Here is a 21,758-nt window from a genome sequence, read left to right as displayed (position 1 = left end):
GCATGTGCTTCTTTTGAAGTTCTATCAAGACAGTGTTTTTACTTGTAACAGCTCTCTTTATTCTCTTAGCTCCAGCGTCTGATGATGAAGGCAGCACGGCTGCAACGGATGGTTCAACTCTTCGGACTTCACCTGCAGACCACGGTGGGAGCGTGGGCTCTGAGAGCGGTGGCAGCGCGGTGGACTCCGTAGCTGGTGAGCACAGTGGTAAGTATCTCTTGCTGCGCCAGTGTCTGTACATCTGTTTTCTACTGTAATAGGACTTTACCAGAGTGAGAGGGGGTGGGTAATCCCTGGCAGAGAAGGAATCTCAGTTCCAAATAGATGATGCCATGCATCATTTTATGGTTACTGCCAAAGGGCCGTACAGACTGAATATTTGCTCATTTTTTGTAGTTTTCTAGAAGTGTGACATCTGCAGTAGGTTTTGCTGGCCTTTAATAACAGAATGCAGTAGCCTGGAGCAAGACTGAAAGAATTCACTATACTGCTGGAGAAGTCTGGATGGGATAGAATTAATTTCTCTCTTTTTTGCTTGGGACTGATACCGAGAAAAAACTAATCACAGACTCTTATAAAAAAAATTTTGTCCAGGCTGCCCATCCTGTATATAGCACGCCTCTTCTGACTCGGTTTAAATTACTGCTGTGGAACCAATTCAATTTGGGCCACAAAGATGAGACTGGCAAACAAAAGAATGCTGGGGGTGTTAAGTTGCCTCTGTAGAAATTACTCTCTTCTAGCTTTATGAAGATAACCAAAGACACCGTCTCCTTAGAACCATAAGTTCAAAGGATAGTTCAGCTGCATCAGTTGCTGTGAAGCAGGCAGGAGGCATGTTCAATTGTGCTGACGTTGTCTTTCCCTTTTTTCTTTTTCAGTGTCTGGCCGCAGTAGTGCCTATGGGGACACGACAGCTGAGGGCCACCCTGCTGGACCGGGCAGCGTCAGCTCAAGCACAGGCGCTATCAGCACTACCACAGGCCAGCAAGAGGGAGATGGTTCAGAAGGGGAAGGGGAGGCAGAGGGAGATGTCCACACCAGCAACAGGCAAGGGCCTTTGTTTTCCTCTTCAAGAACAGCACATCTGGTCTGCAGTGTCATTGTTTATAGAGGAGTGGACTATAGGTGCTGGAATTCACGGAGTATGATTTGTGACTGTTGGATAGTAAAAATCAAAAGTCAGAAACATAGAATAGAGCAAACTATGACATTGGAAAATGCCTCCCTCTGTGCCTTCACCATGTGATATGTTACACATACCTAATGTGTGTCCCACAAAACTAATGTCTGTACAAAGTGATGAAAAAATCCTGCATGACTCTATTAAACAGAGAGATCGCTAAAATCTACGGCTTGGGAGCTTGTGAAATTCAGTTAGGAAAAAAGCATGTGCAGGAGTGCTAAGCACTTCGGGAAAGTTCTGCAGTTTTTCATTCTGTGGGAACAGATGCTCGGTCATTTTTACGGTGCAGTTTGGAACTGATTTGTAGCATTTGTTTCTAGACAGTTGAATTCTGCAAGTAGTCACGGTAGGCAGTGTAGTTCTGAAGCGAAGGACTACGTCCATTGTCAGAGTTGCTCTGCATCTTTGCCATCGCTTGACTGTAGAGCCTGAGGGAGTCCGCTCCTGTCTGTGCTGATTTGATGACCTTAGGATTTCTTCATGCTCTTGAATTTATGTGGTAAATTGCAGTGCTGTGTCGATAATCCTGCTGGGTCTAATATTTCTTGTGATGTGTCTGAAGTCCTTCGTTTCTGATTCCCGGTTTCTGACTTCCCAGGCTGCATATGGTCCGACTGATGTTGCTGGAGAGGCTGCTGCAAAACTTACCTCAGCTGAGGAATGTTGGAGGAGTTCGGGCCATTCCTTATATGCAGGTAACTGAAGCGGGCTCAAGAGTTAAGCCTTAATAAAACAGTTAATCACTACTACTGCTGCCGGGTTTCTGTTTGCACATGCTTTCCCTTTCTCTTTCCTGCCCAGTCACAGTGTGTGAATCCAGCTCTAAAGTGTTTGATCGGTTGCACAGCATTCCTTACCTGTAGATTTTTGCTAGATGTGTACCCTTTCTTAGTGTGGCATTAGTTGGCTGATGAGCCTAAGGGCTAAAATCCTTGAACCCCAATGTGTTTGGGAGGGTCTTTTGGGTTTATACTGAATGTTCATATTAGGGTGTGATGGTGCAGGCAGAATTTGGGAAAGAACATAAATGAATCAAGATAAAATCTGCAGGGGTTTTGTGAAAGATAATCCGTATTTAACTTAAAAACATGGAACTTTTTTTAATTCTCTGACTTCTATTCCCAGGTTATTCTGATGCTCACAACAGACTTAGATGGAGATGATGAGAAAGACAAGGGAGCTTTAGATAACCTTCTGTCCCAACTGATTGCAGAACTGTGCATGGACAAAAAGGTAAGCTGTAGTATGAGCACACACTCTTTCATTTGCTCCTTCTAGACAGGGCTTCTTCCCATGGAGGAATTAAATGCATAGGAATCATAGAAACACATTGCTGTATGGATGCGTTCAGGCAGTTTATTTCTCTTGGCTCACTTTACATAAGGTAGAAAATGACATGAGTGTAACTCTCACTGTTTCCTGGTTCTGGCATCCACAAATGAGCATGAAAGTTTGTTTCACTTGAATTCAACAGGCATGATCAGTGATGCATAATTGACATACATACCTTTTCATTTGTGTAATACTGTTCTCTGGCACCCAGACACCTGTCTACCCTTATATTGATGAATTTGTGCTGCTTTTTTAGTATTACTGCTTGAGCTTAAATTAGAAATGCTTCATGAGGATCAGAGCACTGAAATTTAGATGTTTAGGACATTGTGCTCAGCACTGTAAGTAAGCAAGCAAGCTCTCTCCTTGCAGGATGTGTCTAAGAAAAATGAACGCTCTCCTGTGAATGAAGTGCACTTGGTGGTAATGAGGCTGCTTAGTGTGTTCATGTCCAGAACTAAGTCAGGATCCAAGTCTTCCATTTGCGAGGTACATTCTTTGAATTGCTTTGTCAGGGGGATGATGTGGTTGGGGGGCTTTTGTTCATCAAAGATGGTCTAAAAGCTACTAACTGAAATAGCTGGTCTAAAACTGAAAAACAGTTAAAAGTGCTTTGGAAAAATTTATGAGGCATCTGTAATGTTACTTGACGCTTCTGAAAAAAGATCTTGGCTGAAACTCAGAATGGAGGAAACCGACATTTAAAGACAACTGGATTCACTTGTTTTGTGCGTGGTTTCTGACTGAGCTAAGGGCAGCACATTAATGATGTTATTTAAAACAGTCTAGCAGATTTCTTCCTTGCATCTCACTGGTGCTGAAGGGGTTAAAGAGGATTTGTAATGTGATTATTGGAAAGTAATATGCTGCTGTGTCAACGTAAAAGTCGCTAAGAGGATTCCTTAGATATTTGTTGCTAAAAGGTACAGTAATAAGGCATAAAAAGCAGTATGTGTGGTGGGAAGGAGATTAATAAAAAAGCATAGAGGTTAAAAAATTTAGTCTGAACTGCATCAAATTTTAATGAGCTTATGAGCTGTGGGGTTTGTTTGGATTTACAGGGCTGCTTTAATAGTTTTATTTACAGTAGCTTTTTCTCCAGCCTTTGTTATTCACTTGAGCTTCCCACAGAAATCAAAGCTCATCGTCTTGCAGAATGCAGGTGGAGCAATACCTGGGTGGAGCAGAGCCTCTGAGCGGCATCTGCAACAGGGACTCTTTCTCTACCAGAATTCACCCCCAGCTGGCCAAATCCCAGATAAACAAATAGAAATCCCAACTTTAAAAAAAAAAAAAAAAAAAAAAAAAAGAAAAAAAAAAAGCCCTAGTCGTCTAATCCATAGCAGAGTGGCCTCTGGCACATGTGTCGAGGGGAGATTAGACTTAAGAGGAGATTTTATTTGTTTTCCTTTACTAAGCGCTTGTTCAAAAGAGTCTCTGTAAATATTTGAGTTGCTTTTCATAAACACAAAAACCCAAAAACCCCAACCTCAAACAAACCCCAAACTTAAAAGCTGTCTGTAAAGTTTCATAAAAACCTGCTCTCTTATCCGTACTGTCAGCAACTGCTGTCTGATTCTCACAGCTTCCCCTGCTCTTCCAACACGGTGGTTCTCCGGTGCTCTAGTAATCCATCTCCTCTTCGTTTCAGTCTTCCTCCCTCATCTCCAGTGCCACTGCTGCTGCGTTGTTGAGCTCTGGTGCTGTTGACTACTGTCTGCACGTGCTGAAGTCTTTGCTGGAGTACTGGAAAAGCCAGCAGAATGATGAGGAGCCTGTAGCCACCAGCCAGCTCCTGAAACCTCACACTACTTCTTCTCCACCTGACATGAGCCCTTTTTTCCTCCGCCAGTACGTGAAGGTGAGTCCTACTCTATGCTGTTAGCATTAACACGACCTGCATTAAAAGGCTGCTGCACAGAAGCAAGTAAAAGCATCTTTGCAGAACTGGTTTTCCCTTAGTAGTACAATTAAAATCCATCCCCTTAGCGTGTAGTTACAACTAGGATTGCTCTGAGTTCTCTGACAGAGCAGCCCAGCTCACTACATCCATCAATGCACTCCTAAACCAGTCAGTTCTGTGGAGCTGCTGTCACTGTTCCTGGTTGAAGTGTTAGTCTTCCTGAAGGGAAGCTACTCCATCGTGTGACTCCTTTTGCTTGGCAGGCAGAATTTCTGAACCACCGCTACTTACTGTGGCAAGGAAGCCTAGCAGTTGATGGGGATTTCCACACTAAATCCTGGACTTGTTCAGCCACCATGGTGCCTTTATGCTAAGATGCTGCTGGGGGCGGGGGGGAGGGCTTTGATATATGTACAGGTGCAGTGAAAAAAGCCCGGTTAAATGTAAGAATTTCTCCTAAGTTGAAAGCTCGTGTATTAAAATGCCTTATTACTACAGATGAGCTTACTGCATCCTAATAGTTGCCATCTAGCTAAAGTCCTCATGCAGGTTTGTTGGCTTATTTTTATTTATCAGCTGGGAGCCATTCTTCTGGCTGCAAAGATCCAGAAGAGCTTTGTGTTTTTAGAAAATCAATAAATGTACCCTGTAGCTTGTCATGACACCACACTGGGAGTGATCAGTGCCAGAGCCTGATCGATTGCTCTTGCTTTCAGGGTCATGCTGCAGATGTGTTTGAGGCCTACACTCAGCTCCTGACAGAGATGGTACTGCGGCTGCCCTATCAGATCAAGAAGATTGCAGACACAAATTCCCGCATCCCACCTCCCATCTTTGATCACTCCTGGTTTTACTTTTTGTCTGAGGTAAGTGAGAACGTGATAGACCTACAGGTTTTAACAAAAATTTATTGTAATGTTACCTTTCATGGGAGAGATGAGCTTTTGTAGGACTGATCTCAGACCTGTGTCTGATTTTTTTTTTCTCCCCCTTGAAAGAAGGTGAGCTCTCAGCTTTGTTTTATTCCTGTTGAACAGGAATCTATAGGAAAGCATATGTGAAAAATAAGATTGCTATTGCTCTCTGTACCTCATTGTTTGCTGCCAGAAAACTCAAACAAAAAACTTTCTCTGAGATGGTACAATGTAACGTTGCGCTCGGCTGTTGGTACTTAACTTAGTCCTTAAAAAAGAAATCAGTAAGATATTTGGAGTATATCTTTTCAGTTCCTTTGGTTGTATAGCTTCCTACTTGAGATAACAAGTTGTCTTATATTTGCGCAAGTTTGGGGAAGGATTTCTTAATTAGGCTTGACTAGCTTTTTATTTGAGGTCATAGATGACAAAGAATGGTTTTCAGAAGCGGTTTCATAATTGCACAGCTCAGGATGCTGCAGTGTTGCTGTGCAGTGTTTCTTCTGCCTGTGACTTGCTTTTATGGGTGACTTCACAGTACCTTAAAGCTGACAGATTATTAATGCATCTCCCGTATCTTTTCTTTTGGTAAGAAAACACATCATATTTTTGTTGGCGCAGGTTGCCTACTGGTGAGTTCACAGTGCTGATGTTGTAGGCTTTTCTTTGTCTAGTACCTGATGATCCAGCAGACTCCATTTGTGCGCCGTCAAGTCCGCAAGCTTTTGCTCTTTATCTGTGGATCAAAGGATAAATACCGCCAGCTCAGAGACCTTCACACCTTGGACTCTCATGTTCGTGGAATCAAAAAGCTCCTAGAAGAGCAAGGCATTTTCCTCCGTGCCAGTGTGGTCACAGCAAGTTCAGGCTCTGCCCTGCAGTACGATACGTTGATCAGCTTGGTAAGGAGAAGTGTGCCACTGTACTAGGAAAAAAGTGTATGTTGCACTTATGTAAGATGTCAGTAATAGAAATACTGACATGGTGTTTAATCCTGTCGCATTGTGCCTTTCAGATGGAACATTTAAAGGCTTGTGCAGAGATCGCCACACAGCGAACAGTAAACTGGCAGAAATTCTGCATTAAAGATGACTGTGAGTTCCTTCTTGGAGAGTTGTTGAGGGAGCCAGAGGGGGATGCATTACGTGTCCTGATTTGAATCAGGACTTCTCAGATGGGGAAGCTCAGCAAAGAAGAAGGGGGGACACAGCTGAGAGTTTTGAGTAAGACTGAACTGTTTCCAGTACTAATTATCACAGTGCTCTAATTGCATCTGTTCCTTAGCTAAAGAACACAATATGGTCTAATGGATAACTTACAAGAACGGGAATAGGAGATCTGTGTTCTCTTGCTTGCACTGCTGTTGTTCCAGTGTGTAATTTGGGATGAAACACTTTACCTTGGTGTACCCAGAGGTTATGCTTCTATAGTGTAGGGACAGGAAGGTTCTGCGAGGTTGCAGGATGGTCCTTGTCACGATCAAAGGGTTTTTGTTTTGGGCTGGGGTTTTTTTGCTTTCTTTTTTTTAATTCGGACTTCAAAGATTTTCTTCTTCTCTCTGCAGCGGTTCTCTATTTCCTCCTTCAAGTCAGCTTCCTGGTAGATGAAGGAGTGTCGCCAGTTCTCCTGCAGCTGCTGTCTTGTGCTCTGTGTGGCAGTAAAGTGCTGTCTGTGGCTTCATCCTCTGGATCATCAAGCACCTCTTCCACCTCTGCTCCTGCAGCATCGGGCTCTGGGCAGCCAGCAACACAGAGCAAATCCTCCACTAAAAAGAGCAAGAAAGAAGAAAAGGAAAAGGAGCGAGAGGGTGAGGTGTAGCTGTGCCCTGTTCTGTGGTGTTTTTAGGGATGAAGTCTGCTCCTCTCAGCCTTTCTTATTTCTGTTTAGAGAGAACTGCTTGCTTCTCGTTGTGATAAATACCACTGTTGTGAAAGGGTAATGGATCGTGGCAAGGGCACTTGCAGACTTCAGCAATAATTAGGAGAGCAGTTTTATTGTATGTAGATTGGAGGGGGCAAAGATGAAGCAGTATGCCCTAAGAGTTGGGGCTGAAATTAAGAGCTGAGTATATCCCAAACACACTGTGAGTATTTATCAACTGGAGTGGGCTTTAAGTTACCTAATGTAAATTGCCTGTTCCAGTCACCAAGCAGCTTCCACCTATCTTGGCTATCCTGGGTCGTAGGAGGTTGAAATGCTCATGGGGATTAAAACAAGTACTGGAGATGCACACCCAGTTATCTCTGCTCTTCAGTGATTACGTTCAGACTTGTTTCCTCTCTCTGACTTGTAAGCTATGTTGGAGCCAGGGCTGCTGCTTAATGGATACCCAAAGTCCTGGGAAAGTAATTAAGCTTTCCTATAAAAGTCATGGGCATGAATTCTCTCTTGGCTTTTCTTCAAGGAACCATTTTGGCTTTCTCTATCAGATGATTCTCTGTGAGTCTTTTCACTGCCCCATGGTTGATCCTTTTCTTTTTATCAGGATGTGTAGCACATTTCTCACGTCCTTACTGGCAGGTTTTCCAGCAGTTTTCTTCTGTGTTAAGTCAGGAGTACTAGGTTATATTTTTGGAAAGAGAAAGGAACATTAAACTTGTTGTCTGAAACACAGTAATTTGTCCCCACTATCCTCACCTTATGATCTATAAAATAGGAAACTGGCCTGCCTGTGAGATACTCCATTCATCTGCCATCTACTCCATTCATTAAGTGTTTCTTGTGCCACCCGGTGTCCCCTAGGTGAGAGTTCGGGCAGTCAGGAAGATCAGCTGTGTACAGCTCTGGTGAACCAGCTGAACAAGTTTGCTGATAAGGAGACCCTCATTCAGTTCCTGCGTTGCTTCTTGCTGGAGTCCAACTCGTCCTCAGTGAGATGGCAGGCCCACTGCCTTGCGCTCCACATCTACAGGTGAGCTGGGAGGCAGTCTCTGACCTGGCTTTTCTTAGCCAGTCTCAGCTCAGTTATAGAGAGCTCTGTCCTTATGGAAAAGTTAATGCTTGAGCCTCTGTCCTGAAGGTTGCTGAAGCTTGCAGATGATTGCATCCCCTTGAATTGCTCACACTATTTTGCGGTTATTGGGGCTGGAGGTAGAAGTTGTGACTTACTCGTTACTGATCAACTTGAGTTATCATCTGCAAGAAGCATTTTATTTCTGTCTGCAGAATCTGGCTCCTGATACCTACCGGAGTAGGTACTTGTGGGAGAGTGAATTTCTGAGGCAGATGCAGACTCACAGTTTAAAAGGTGGGAGTTATGTAGGGGAAGGCACGCTTCAGGGTGCTGAACTCCTTCAGGACTCTATTCAGTTGTTGCAAGACAGCTGCTTTCATTTCAGAGAGTGCAGGAAAACTGCTGGTGGCAAGAAGAGATGAGATTTAACTCTGAACTCTGATGTATAGCAAGATAATAATTTCCAAGTTTGGTGAACTGTAGCATGTATTTTCCTTTTGAATAAGATTGTGTGCTATGCGGTCTATATAGCTATCTTTACAAGCCTAATTGATATGTAATCCATTCAACAGGAACTCTAACAAGTCTCAGCAAGAATTACTGTTGGATCTCATGTGGTCAATCTGGCCAGAACTTCCAGCCTATGGAAGAAAGGCTGCCCAGTTTGTAGATCTTCTGGGATACTTCTCTTTGAAAACACAGCAGACTGAGAAAAAGGTACGGTGTCATTCTGAAAAGGAGATGCAGCGTCCCAGGTCCTGCTGCTTCCTATGAATTATGTTAGTGCTTGTTTATGATACAGCTGGGACAGATTTTCTGTCAAAAGAGCTTCTGGTGGAAATTTTTTTTGTTCTCAAAATTTGAATGCTGAAAAATGCAGGGCCCTTAAAAAATTGGGGAGTGTGGATTTTTTGTTTTATTATTTTGGGGGTTTTTTGGTTGATTTTTTTCTTTTTTAATTATTTAGAAGAAAACTTCTTTCCCACAGGAAGCCTTTGTGGGAAAATACATTTATCTGCTAGCTCTAATTTTTAGACTTTTGATATTTCAGCTCCTAGAAATCTTTTGTAACCATGACTCTTGAACAAAGGAAGTGGTAGGATTTCTTAGGGGACCAGTGGGCTTGAGAACAAATAATTTAGACACACTGATACTTGCATGTGTATGTTTAAAAAGCTGGGAATGCCTTACAAATCTTGGCAGGCATTTGCAGTGATTGGCTGACAAATAGCATTGTTATTGTGGTAAAGGTCTAATTTTAGGATCTATTACATTCCTGGGTAAGATTTAACCACATGAATTCCTGTGGGTATAGTGCGTGCATCTTCTGGGGGACCTGGAATGCCACAAGATGAGATATCTTTATGTCTTTGTAGCAATAAAAAAAAAATGTTGAGAAGACAGTACTTTCCTAATTGTATTTCAGTTGAAGGAATACTCCCAAAAGGCTGTGGAGATCCTCCGGACTCAAAACCACATTCTTACCAACCACCCTAACTCCAACATTTACAAGTGAGTTACTTCTGACTTTGATCCATTTCACTAAAGGAGCTTTTCAGCAGATGAGCTGTGATCCACAGGGGAATACACAACTCTTCTAATAAAATCGTGGTGGAGGAAGGACCCCTACTGAGATTGCATGCTTGCTGCAGCTGGCCTTGGGAGAATAGCAGATTCCTTTCTCCCATCTGAAAAACGTGACATTCTGTGTGCTATCAGCAGTAGTTTGGCTTTAGCTTTTTTGCTTTCATTTTCGGTGAATGTTACAAAATATTAGGAACAATTGAAGAATATAGGCTTGCAGAATTAAGTGTTGTGTTCTTAGTCGTACCTTGGCAGTTAATAATTATACTAAAAAGCTGCCTAGTGAAAAACAATAGTTTTCAATGTGCTTTATATTGTAACGCTTCTGTTACTAAATCTGGGACTGGGGACTACAGGTAAACTAAAACTATTCTGATTGAATGGCTTGTGTTTAAAACACAGTGAATGCTAAATTACATAAGTCAGTGTTCTTCCCCTCATTCCAGCACGTTGTCTGGGCTGGTGGAATTTGATGGCTATTACCTGGAGAGCGATCCTTGCCTTGTCTGCAACAATCCAGAGGTGCCCTTCTGTGTAAGTAACTGCTGTTCTTAGACCCTTTCCGATTATAGGGATCCCAGGCGTTTATAGCAGCGTGATTTGCTGTGTTTCTGAGGTTTTTGGGATGTAATCATATAGGCAGTGTGTCCTTGTTTTTGTCTTCTCAGTACATTAAGCTTTCCTCCATTAAAGTGGACACGCGGTATACTACCACCCAGCAAGTGGTGAAGCTAATCGGCAGCCACACCATCAGCAAAGTGACAGTGAAGATAGGAGACCTGAAACGAACCAAAATGGTCCGAACCATCAACCTCTATTACAACAACAGGACAGTGCAAGCCATAGTGGAGCTGAAAAACAAGTACGTTCGTCCATGGTTTTTGTGTGCAAGTCTCTGAATTTGACATTACAATTTCTACTGAGGTGTCTGGCTTCTTGTTTTACCTAACGTTCCTTCTTAGACTATTACTCATCACTGTCAGCCCACGTTGGGTGGGATTGTTCTGAATCTCCTACAATAAATTGTTGAAGAAATGATCCAAATTTCACCTAGAGCTTGAAATATGCCTGTAAAATTTGTGTATGCAAACTTTGTACGGGCTCAGTTTTAAGCACCTAACTTAATTGTGTGGAAACCAATATTAATACCAAGAGCACCTCCTGGAGAGTTTGACTCGGAAGGGGATTTGGACCTTGCAGCATGTCCAGAAATGCAGAAAGCATTAACATTACTTGTTTGAAGCCATATAGTAGAATTAAAATTAGAAGTTGGATGGCCTAACTCTTGGCTGCTGCTTTACCTACGAAAAACGGCTCCTTTTCAATACATTGCTCAGTCTGGAGCCAGTTCTGCTTATAGGCTTTCCCTTCTTACTTCTTGAGATGTTCTCACCAGAATCAGATCTCTTTGGCTTAGGGATTAATCTGTGCCTGCTGCTTATTGCTTATTTGGTCTTAATCCTCTGTGACATCACGAGTGGCTGCTGTGGAGAGGATTATGATGTCACAAAGAGAGGATTCTGACTTCAGGTTGAGAATAAGCAGTGGGAGCAGATGAGATCTTTAGAAATAAATATCCTGTTTTCATGCAAATGTCCTTACTAGTAAAAAAATGGAGGTGAAAATCCCTAGAAAATGTCTGTAGAATTAAAGTTTTTCCATGAAGCATCAACAGCTCTTTAATCCTAAACAGTCTCTCTCTATGAAGAGGATAAAGGCTTAAAATGTATTTCTGGCTACATATCATGTCAATACAGAAGCTAAGGAAACGAATCCTAGAACTGCTCTCCATTCATCCCATTTAAAGTAGATTTGGAGCTGAGACGGTTGCATTTGGCTTCTCTTTGTATGTGGGCAGGGAGGGTACTTTCCTACTGAAAAACCATGCTGCTTGCTTTCCTTTTCCCAGGCCGGCTCGTTGGCACAAAGCTAAAAAAGTCCAGCTGACCCCAGGCCAGACGGAGGTGAAGATTGATTTGCCGCTGCCCATTGTGGCTTCGAACCTGATGATTGAATTTGCAGATTTCTATGAGAATTACCAGGCTTCCACGGAGACCCTGCAGTGCCCCCGGTGTAGTGCGTCGGTCCCAGCCAACCCGGGGGTGTGTGGGAACTGTGGTGAAAACGTGTACCAGTGCCACAAGTGCAGGTACGTCATCCTCATTCCTCCCCACGGAGCCAGCGCCAGGGTTTTACGGAGCCCTTGTGCTGTTGCCCGTGTTGGATGTTCGACAAAATACCCTGCTATTTAAATACATGATTCTGGTTAATACAACCGCACAGTCAAATTAGTTGAGAAGTATAAAACAGGCTTACAGGGATTTAATGTTAATATAGGCTAACAAAAGAAACCTGATACGACAATACTGAAAGAACGCAGAAGTTTCAGATCAAGCCCTCAGAAATTTAAAAAAGAAAATTCCCAGGAGGAAGTTATTTTTGGCCTGCCTGTTCAAGGGCATGAGGCTGGAGTTCAATTATACGATTGCAGGGGGGTTTCTCCACAGGATCCCTGACTTAGCGTGCAGGACGGACAGTGCTCGCTTGTCTATTCAGAGCTTTTGTTGTACTCTCCTCATTCAGAGCAGGGCTCAGGGCATAATTTACTGTGCGCTATTCAAGCTTTCACTACAGTATTATAAATACTTCTCTTTTGTTAGTTTTGTCTCCTTATCTGATATCTTTTCTCCCCTTATTGTTGTCCCATATTCCTCTCTAATCCTCAAGGGATTCAAGGTGTTTAGCAAATTCTTTCTGTAGATCAGCTGATTAACTGGTATATTGAAAGGTTTCCATATCCCTTCTTGAATTATGGGAGCTATAAATCAGTTTGTGTCATGCTACTCTAGTCTGCAACGGGATAATAAGTATTCTGTAGCTAGTCCCACTGCAACTGGGTAAAGAGTGAAAGCTATTGAAAGCCTAGACCTTACAAAACAAAATGTTTTTTTATCTGTGTTCTCGTAAAGGGCACAGTGCCCTAGTCTGACGTTCTATTGAGAATTACTGTGGTTAAAGTAGAATTGTTGGGAACAAATTCACATCTGTTTCTGCTTTTTCCAGCCAGAATGTGGCACCGCTTCTGTAAGGATTTTTCTGTTGCCTGATTTGTAGGTTTTGATTCTCATGTGCTTCATGTATTTCACTTGTGGCTTCCCCAGGGCAGTTTGGTAGGTTAGACATTTTAAGGGCCATCCTTCTCTTTTACCTACTGAGTCCATTCACAGCTTACTTCCTTGCCTTGATAAAGCTCAGCTGCGTTCTTTGACCTTTCTGGCTTGCCTTTCAGATCCATTAATTATGACGAGAAAGATCCCTTCCTTTGCAATGCCTGTGGGTTCTGTAAATATGCTCGCTTTGACTTCATGTTGTATGCCAAGCCTTGCTGTGCAGTGGATCCCATAGAGAATGAAGAGGATCGAAAGAAGGTGAGACTAATAGCAGATTCATTAATGAAATGCTGTATCTCTTGGCCACATCAACAGTGTAGGGACATCAGAGGTCCATCCCTCTTGGGAGTAACATGAAAAGCAGTGCTCCTTCAAGGCTTCTCACTGACTAATGCATTCCTTATTTACTGTCTTGCTCCACCAATAAGTAGTTCTTCAAAAGACATAATTCAGTGCTTTACTTATAAACTAGCTATCTAGCACTGCATCTCTTTGCTTGCTGTACAAGGGGGTGAATTTAGGTTGTACCGTATGTGTTACCATCCTATCTGAGGAACCCTGCTAATGAGCAAAGAACCCATTGCAGTATGTGGCCTGTCCCAAAGGCTAAGTGTGCTGAGTGTAGTGTCAGCAGAGTGGTACTCGTGGCAGAAGCAGGGTGCAGGATCACCATTTATTTATCTTTTTTGCCAGAGAAAGGCAAAAGAGACAGAAGACTTGGAGGTTGGTGGTTGTAGTTCTGTAGAATTAAAAATTGCGTCTGAACATAAAATACAAGTTTCCTTTCCTTTTTTACTCTTAGGCAGTAACAAATATCAACACTCTCCTAGACAAGGCTGACAGAGTGTATCACCAGCTAATGGGACACCGACCACAGCTGGAAAACCTTCTGTGTAAAGTGAATGAGGCAGCTCCTGAAAAGCCACAGGTAAGAAGGGACAGGTGGATCTTGCACAGAACCCCAGGCTGGTGGGACACTGGCCTTTATGCTGCCAAGAGCAACTAAAGGCCCTTGCCTCTGATGCTGTTCTGCAGTTGTTATTTTTGTGTGTAGCCTCCATGTACGATTCCTTTTTGTTTTCCCCTCTGTTCCAGGATGAATCTGGTAGTAGTGGAGGGATAAGTTCTACCTCAGCTAGTGTGAATAGATACATACTCCAGTTAGCCCAGGAGTATTGTGGTGACTGCAAGAACTCTTTCGATGAACTTTCCAAAATCATCCAGGTATGATGCGCTTAGATTTGAATTTGGGTCATGTGTTTTCTTCTGTCACCAGATACAGTGCATATCAGAAATAGAAAGTAAGATGTTGCCATTCTGTGTTTAATGATATCGTTAACACTAGGTGATCACCTGCATATTTTCAGGGAAGTAACAAAATAATAATTTCTAAAAGCTATGTTTACCATTAATACTATGGATTTGTCACATTTCCAGTGTTAGACTGCATGTAATGTAGACAACAAGCCTTTAAACAGGGCAGATAACTGGGAGTTAGGCTGATATTTCTAATGGATTTCCCAAGTCTGCCATTGACATGAAGGATTTCAAGTTTTGAGATACTTGGTTAAAAATGTTTCTCCACAAAATACACAGTGAAAATAACCTGTGAATGGGATTAGCAGTTATGTGCTGCCTCACAATTCCACAACTTTCCTTTCTCCTTTTCTGTGTTTCCAGAAAGTGTTTGCCTCTCGAAAGGAGCTCCTGGAATATGATCTCCAACAGAGAGAGGCAGCAACGAAGTCCTCGCGAACCACTGTCCAACCCACATTTACTGCCAGCCAGTATCGTGCCTTGTCTGTTTTAGGCTGTGGCCACACATCATCAACTAAATGCTATGGCTGTGCCTCAGCTGTCACTGAACACTGCATAACGTTGCTCCGGGCTTTGGCGACCAACTCTGCCATCAGGCATATCCTTGTGTCCCAGGGCCTTATCCGAGAGCTCTTTGACTACAACTTGCGCCGGGGCGCAGCCACTATGCGAGAGGAGGTCCGTCAGCTCATGTGCCTTCTGACCAGGTTAGGTCTGATGCAGCGTTTGCAGCCCTCTGACTTTCAGTGAACTCTGGAAAGCCGCATGCTTGTAAATGCATGATCAGAAGGGAGTAGCTTTATAGGGGAGACATCAGCAAACTGTACACTGTAACTGCTTGTACGTTTGTTATCAACTAAGCTGAAATTCCAGGAGCTTTTGGTATTTAGTACGAGCACAGCATAACAGCGTTCTCTTTTTCCTTCTGGAATCAGGGACAATCCAGAGGCCACACAACAAATGAATGACTTAATCATTGGGAAGGTTTCTGCAGCTCTGAAGGGACACTGGGCAAATCCAGACTTGGTGAGAGACTCCAGTGTTTTCCTATTTCTTTTTTCTGCCCCTCTGCAACTGCTGGTGTATTCTAACCATTGCATCTTCTCTATTACCATGGTCTATTTGTAATATGGAAGGTGTTTGTGTCTTGATAGGAATTAAGATAAACGTTAAAGCACAAAATTATGTGAATAGGTATATGTCTTAAGTTTCCTCAGGCAGTTGCTTGCAGCTCTCTCAAATAGGCTGCCAGTCGTCCCAAATGGGCATGGGATTAAATTTACCTAGATCGATGTGTTTTGAACCTGTGTTTTTTAAGTATCAGAAGGTAAAAAGGACTGCTGCGTCACCAGGACTTCTTAAGCCTTTGAACATGTGTCTGTGTTACAGGCTAGCAGCCTCCAGTATGAAATGTTGCTGCTAACAGATTCCATCTCAAAGGAAGACAGCTGCTGGGAGCTCCGACTACGTTGTGGTGAGTTCAAACGACTAGTGTGAAAGCTTTGTTTTAAAATGCTATGCCCAGGTCCATGCACTATAGTAAGATTTTAAGGAAGGGAACTGATGCCGACTCAGATAGCTTGTGATTGGGGTTTAAAATGGAGTTAGCACCAGATAGCTTTGTCTTGGGGTAGTGTGTTTCTTGAAACAAGAGTGCTGAGAAATAGAAGGATGGACGTATAAAGGGAAGGATGGCAAGACTCTCTTGCTGTAATAGAAAATAATTGTTTTCCATCTATGGCTGCATGAGAATGTGATAGTTTTGCTTGAGGATATGAGGTCTTACCTAACTCTAAACACTTTTAGTGTGCTGCGTAGAGCTGTGGAGGTGTCCTATCTGCAGATCTTACAGTGGAATGAAAATTTATGTCTGTCTTTCAGCTCTCAGCCTCTTTCTGATGGCAGTGAACATTAAGACTCCAGTGGTTGTTGAAAACATCACCCTCATGTGCCTGCGCATTCTTCAAAAGCTGATCAAGCCACCTGCTCCAACCAGCAAGAAAAACAAGGTACTGCCTTAGACAGATGCTGAGCAAAGCATCTGAAAATCTGCTGATTAAAGTCTGGCGTACCGATCTCGGTGATTAATAACTTTGTGAGGAAGCCAGGGCTTGCTTTTCCTGGTCACGGTTACTAGGGAAGCGCAAGTCCTGTGACTCTTGTCTTTGCAGACTGCAAATTACAGGTAACTGCTTTCCATTCTTTACAGTTCTTTGGTGGCTTTGACCACTGCTATTCAAAACGGGGCTTTGCTTTTTTTCCCGCTCAGATTTGAGGCATGGGGAAAGAGCTACTTCAAAGCTACAGCTTGGTTATTTTGGGCAAGCCATTGGTGCTTTCAGCAGCTTTGTAGAATCAAGTACCTTTGACTCAGATTTTTAAATACAGAATTACGATTCTGATAAAAATGATACTGATTGGCTGCTCCTTGATTGTAATTTAGGATAACATTTGCAAGGGAGAAGGTATGTTTCTGCTTTGATCTAGCTATCTGATAATCACAGATGGATGTCAAAGATGGGTTTACTGATATTTCAGTAGTAACTGGAACGAGGCATCTCTCTTAGTTCATAATTAACAGAAACTGTATACCCTGCTGTTGTCCAAGAGCTGCATTTACCTATTCCTGGAGCATCCACCTACAGGAGTTACTCTTACGGGAACAGGCTGTGGCTTTCTGAAGAATCATAGAGCTTTTTTGTTTATTAGGATGTGCCTGTGGATGCTCTCACCACTGTGAAGCCTTACAGCAATGAAATCCATGCACAAGCTCAGCTGTGGCTAAAGAGGGACCCGAAAGCATCATATGAAGCTTGGAAGAAGTGCCTCCCTGCCAGAGGTAGTTCTGTGCTTTTAACTTTGTGCAATTTTGTGAAGGAACGTGTATGTCCCTCCAGGTTTAATAAGGAATGTACTTCTGTAGAGTTCTGTTGGCTTCTGTCCTGTGACATCTGATACCATCTTCACACGTAGCTGTGTAGTCCTTAGAGATTGTAGTACTGACTTTTCTAGGCTGTGTTGCTCAAACCTTGAGCAGAAAATGCACTGTGCCTGAAGATAATCAGGAGAATGTAAAAAATGAAACTTGTTGGTTATTTAAAATGATACCAGCCAACTGAAAAGCTGATTAAATTCCCTGAGAGGCTATGGGAATTGCATCTGGCTTGGAAGTGAAGGTAGCTCCACACAGAAGTGCAAATGGCAGCAGAAAGAAATGAGAAGCTACTCAGCTTCTCAGCTGGAGTTTGGAGTATTCCACTATGAAGAAAAAAATACAATGGCAGTTTGCAGTTAATAGCTGCTGACACTTCTCTTGAGCTGTGTTCAATATTGCAGGTATAGATGCCAATGGGAAATCTCCCAGCAAAGCTGAGCTTCACCAGCTCTACTTGTCGGAAAAATATGTCTGGAAATGGAAGCAGTTCATGAGTCGCCGTGGGAAGAGAACTTGCCCTCTGGATCTTAAGCTGGGACACAACAATTGGCTGCGACAGGTAAACGTGGGTGAAAACTTCAGTGGGACTCACTGGGCAGAGTAAACAATCAGAGATTATTGGTAGTTTGCCGCATTTTATGCGCTTGGCAGACGATATGAGCGGTGATATTTGGGGAGACTGTAACTGCATCTAATTCCAAGTCAGGTTTGCAGCTTTGTTCCCTTAAAAATACTACATCTAAACATTTATCCAGTAGTCTGCATGTTCTTCAACTCTGAACCTTTAATTGCCACAGTGCTCCTACCTGTCTCCTTAGCTGCAGTTTGACTGCTGAATTTTCATAGGTCCTGGGCAAAAGTTTTTCTTCTTGTGTATGTGGATTAGTACGTCGCCTACACAGTGCATTGTTTAAACATTTTGGTGGCGAGCACAGTAGGCATTCTCACAGAATCAAGTGTTTGGAAGAACAAGAGTGCTGCCACCAGGTCACCAGACTGTCCTAATGTATGCTGTGCCTTTTTGTAAGATATCACTAGTGTGTCTGTGCACATCAAATGATACCATCTTTTAATGCTCTTGCCTTAGGTGCTGTTTACTCCTGCCACTCAAGCTGCAAGGCAGGCTGCGTGTACTATTGTGGAAGCTCTAGCTACCATCCCCAGCCGCAGACAGCAGGTCCTTGATCTCCTGACAAGGTATTTGACAGCTTCAGGATTATTTTTCTTTAATTCCCATGAGACTCTCTCCCTTCTTCCAACTTTTCTCACCCCTTTCCCTTGTATAGCTCTCATTCACAGGTCTTTTTGGGTTGGATTCTAAAACTTAATTAGCTGGGATGGTACAGTTTTACGAAGACTTTTTTTGTTGTTATTGTTGTCTGGCAATAAGCTATTGCAGTCCTGTGCTTTTTCCAGAAGTAAGCAGATGGTATTCAGCTGTGGGGACAACATTTCCCCTGCCTCTTAGACAGCAAAATAATAGGGTGAACTCCTGTGACATAACTTACTCCAACTGACACTAGTAGCACAGTTGGGGAACTCTTTTTTGGGGCAAAATACCACTTTAGCCACTGAGTAATGAGTATCAGTTATGCTGTTAGCTAGGAGGGCAACAGGGAGGATAGATTTCTGGAGGCTTTTTCTTTCTTTCCATGGTGTCCTTAAGCTGTGAATACCTCTTGTTACTGTGAAGTGGTTGTCAGCTTGTGTTTCTCTTTGCTAGCTACCTGGATGAGCTGAGCATTGCTGGCGAGTGTGCCGCCGAGTACCTGGCACTGTATCAGAAACTCATCAAACCGGCCCACTGGAAGGTCTACCTGGCAGCCAGGGGGGTTCTGCCCTATATTGGCAGCCTCATCACTAAGGTATGGACTTGTATGGAGGAACTAGGTAGCGACAGAAAGCTTTTCCCTGACCTGTCAGTTTGGCTTTTTTGTTTTGAAATCTTCATCTCTTCGTTCAGTGCCCTGTTGCTGACCCTTGGCAGGTTTATGAAGTTCACGTTTCTGCGCTGTCATCTCTGAACAGAAAGAGCTACAGTGGTTTTAGCCCCAGCTGTAGCATTCCTCAGCACAAACTGGCTGGTACACACTAATTAACTGCTCTGGGGGCAGCTATGCTAAGGGGTATAAATATTGCTATGCTGTCTTGGCACCAGGTCCAAGTTGGAAGCTGTCTTAGCTGCCAGACTGGACTCCGAAAGCCCTTAATGACAAGGGAGGATTAGTTGTGCTATCATTCCTTGAGCGTGAATTACAGCCTGTTGGAGAAGCACCACGTTTAAGTTGCAGTTTTCAGAGTGTTAGGTCTTGGGAGTTTGCTGTGGTGATCCCTGGCGCGCTCCAAAGAGGCAGATGGCACTCTCCGTATTAATGGTGGCCTTGTGTCCATTGTGGAGGGTCACTAGAGCAAAGCAGTGGTAATAGGGAGGTATAGGGAGAAAATGCGGAGGATGTTTGGGGTAGTTTTTCTCTCCTCTCCCCCTTCCCTCCCCACTGCTGTGTTGCAGTTCTGGTTTCTCTGTGGCTGGCTCTGTTTCTTTGCTGTGTTCCTTTGCACCCTGTTAGACACTCACCAGCTAGTCATTATTGGCATTGCAGTTTCTTGTTCTAATGGGCTTGTTAATTATTTTCAGGAAATAGCTCGTTTACTTGCCTTGGAGGAAGCAACACTCAGCACTGATTTGCAGCAGGGATATGCCTTGAAAAGTCTCACAGGTATTTGGTGGCATCGACACAAGTCTTGTAGTAGGATTAGAGATGGGGTGATCTTTGTTCTGTAACAGCATGTAGCAGAATTTCAGAGATGTGATTCAGTGTTTTACAATTGTCAGCATTGGGTTTTTGCCATCAATTTAGCACTTAATACCGAAATAGATTTTTCCATATTTTTTTGTGGTCAGTTTTAGTTTTTAGTTACCTGAACTGTGGTAATGTATCATGAGCAAACGTCGTCATATCACTTTTTTCTTCTCCATTTCTTAATTACATTTATTGTACAGTATAATTCCTGGGACCATTGTAAACATTGCTGATTTATTCCTACCTATTTATTCTATGGTAGCTTTTCTTCTTTGAATCTTCTAGGGCATGCTTTTTTCAAAAACTTGTTGGCAATGGAAGTACATCATTAGCTGCTAGGTCATTCTTTTTCGTATCCTCTGCCACGTTCTTCAGAAATTAGTGGACTAATTCATAAAGCCTGGCTTCTTGCAAGAAAAAGCATGTTGATAAATATGTCATGGGAAAGAATCCAAGTGTTTGCTGGTTCTTTACTTTTGTTATGGGAGTGACCAATTTGGTGATATAGCTGATAAGTCACCTACCGCACTTGCTGTCATATCATCAGAGCTAGCTTAAATATTGGAAGGGGAGCAGTCATCTGCTTTTGAACTATCTTGTGACAGAAAAATGTCAAAAAGTGCAGAATTTTGTATCAAGCACTTAGAAAGCTCCTTATACCCTTTCCTCATTCCCTCACCACGGTCCCATATGGTATAAATTATAAGGCAGCTCTTGCAGGCCAGGGGTTTTGCCTCCAACTGTTCAGTTCCTAGAAGTGAGCTTTAAACCACAGCCTGACAACGGGAGTTGTAACAAGCCATTTCATTGTGCTGCTTCCATGATATTGTGCCCTATTTGCTGGCCACATGAAATTTAGAGCTAACAAATCAAACTCTCTCTCCCACTCTCCTGAATATCTCATTGCTTTATAGGTCTTCTCTCTTCCTTCGTGGAGGTGGAGTCCATCAAACGGCACTTCAAAAGCCGCCTGGTGGGTACAGTCCTGAATGGTTACTTGTGTTTGAGGAAGTTAGTGGTACAGAGAACAAAGCTGATCGATGAAACCCAGGACATGCTGCTGGAGATGCTGGAAGATATGACAACAGGTAAAACCCCCTCGGTTCCGTAAATCCAGAGTCTGGGTCAACCAAGATGAAAAAGCAGATAGTTACAGCCACACAAAGAATTTCTTTCTAAAAGACTACTGTAGTGAAAGTTTTTTTTATGGCTTGGACCTTCCAATATTTCCTTTTGGCACAGAAAAGGTAAATAACATTCCTGGAGTCTTGTCTTATGTTCCAGGAATTTTAAACCTCCTCCCTTTTTATGGGATTGCTTTGCTGCAGCCCAAGCATGCAAAGGGTTTTCCTAGTAAACATACCAATAAATAGCTTTTCATCTTTTAATTAGTGGATGTGCAAAAGAAGAGGGCACCAAAGTATGGTGCTTACTGCTGACGGATTTATTGTTTATGGAACCTGTAAAATTGACTCCTGTGTTTTTTAATACTTCTGTTTCTTGGCAGGCACAGAATCTGAAACCAAAGCATTTATGGCAGTGTGTATAGAGACTGCAAAACGTTACAGCCTTGATGACTACAGGACTCCAGTCTTCATCTTTGAGAGACTGTGCAGTATTATCTATCCTGTAAGTATAGAGATGGCTGTAGCATCGCTTATAA

General features: G+C 42.9%; 1 protein-coding gene across 5 annotated transcripts in view; it reads left to right on the top strand.

Annotated features, from left to right (window-relative positions):
- UBR4 (ubiquitin protein ligase E3 component n-recognin 4) overlaps positions 1-21,758 on the top strand; it is an 80,352-nt gene that overhangs the window by 39,114 nt on the left and 19,480 nt on the right. For 2 of the 5 annotated variants that reach the window (XM_076356082.1, XM_076356078.1), the window contains 30 exons: positions 52-207; positions 882-1,050; positions 1,785-1,881; positions 2,312-2,419; positions 2,891-3,007; positions 4,170-4,379; positions 5,138-5,287; positions 6,010-6,237; positions 6,351-6,429; positions 6,900-7,147; positions 8,083-8,246; positions 8,861-9,005; positions 9,715-9,800; positions 10,319-10,406; positions 10,541-10,734; positions 11,782-12,021; positions 13,162-13,300; positions 13,845-13,970; positions 14,138-14,266; positions 14,723-15,066; positions 15,295-15,385; positions 15,749-15,833; positions 16,241-16,368; positions 17,069-17,198; positions 17,696-17,853; positions 18,382-18,491; positions 19,018-19,159; positions 19,930-20,011; positions 21,010-21,183; positions 21,603-21,724. In XM_076356082.1, coding sequence (XP_076212197.1) covers positions 52-207; positions 882-1,050; positions 1,785-1,881; positions 2,312-2,419; positions 2,891-3,007; positions 4,170-4,379; positions 5,138-5,287; positions 6,010-6,237; positions 6,351-6,429; positions 6,900-7,147; positions 8,083-8,246; positions 8,861-9,005; positions 9,715-9,800; positions 10,319-10,406; positions 10,541-10,734; positions 11,782-12,021; positions 13,162-13,300; positions 13,845-13,970; positions 14,138-14,266; positions 14,723-15,066; positions 15,295-15,385; positions 15,749-15,833; positions 16,241-16,368; positions 17,069-17,198; positions 17,696-17,853; positions 18,382-18,491; positions 19,018-19,159; positions 19,930-20,011; positions 21,010-21,183; positions 21,603-21,724 — 4,439 coding nt within the window. Of the gene's footprint in view, positions 1-51; positions 208-881; positions 1,051-1,784; positions 1,882-2,311; positions 2,420-2,890; positions 3,008-4,169; positions 4,380-5,137; positions 5,288-6,009; positions 6,238-6,350; positions 6,430-6,899; positions 7,148-8,077; positions 8,247-8,860; positions 9,006-9,714; positions 9,801-10,318; positions 10,407-10,540; positions 10,735-11,781; positions 12,022-13,161; positions 13,301-13,844; positions 13,971-14,137; positions 14,267-14,722; positions 15,067-15,294; positions 15,386-15,748; positions 15,834-16,240; positions 16,369-17,068; positions 17,199-17,695; positions 17,854-18,381; positions 18,492-19,017; positions 19,160-19,929; positions 20,012-21,009; positions 21,184-21,602; positions 21,725-21,758 lie in introns of all 5 variants that reach the window. The other 3 variants (XM_076356083.1, XM_076356081.1, XM_076356080.1) reach the window with 3 other exon arrangements.

This window comes from Aptenodytes patagonicus, chromosome 19 (assembly GCF_965638725.1).
Source record: "Aptenodytes patagonicus chromosome 19, bAptPat1.pri.cur, whole genome shotgun sequence".
NCBI classification, from domain to species: domain Eukaryota; kingdom Metazoa; phylum Chordata; class Aves; order Sphenisciformes; family Spheniscidae; genus Aptenodytes; species Aptenodytes patagonicus.
Note: the sequence above shows the minus strand (reverse complement) of the source record. Positions and strands in the feature narration are given on the sequence as shown.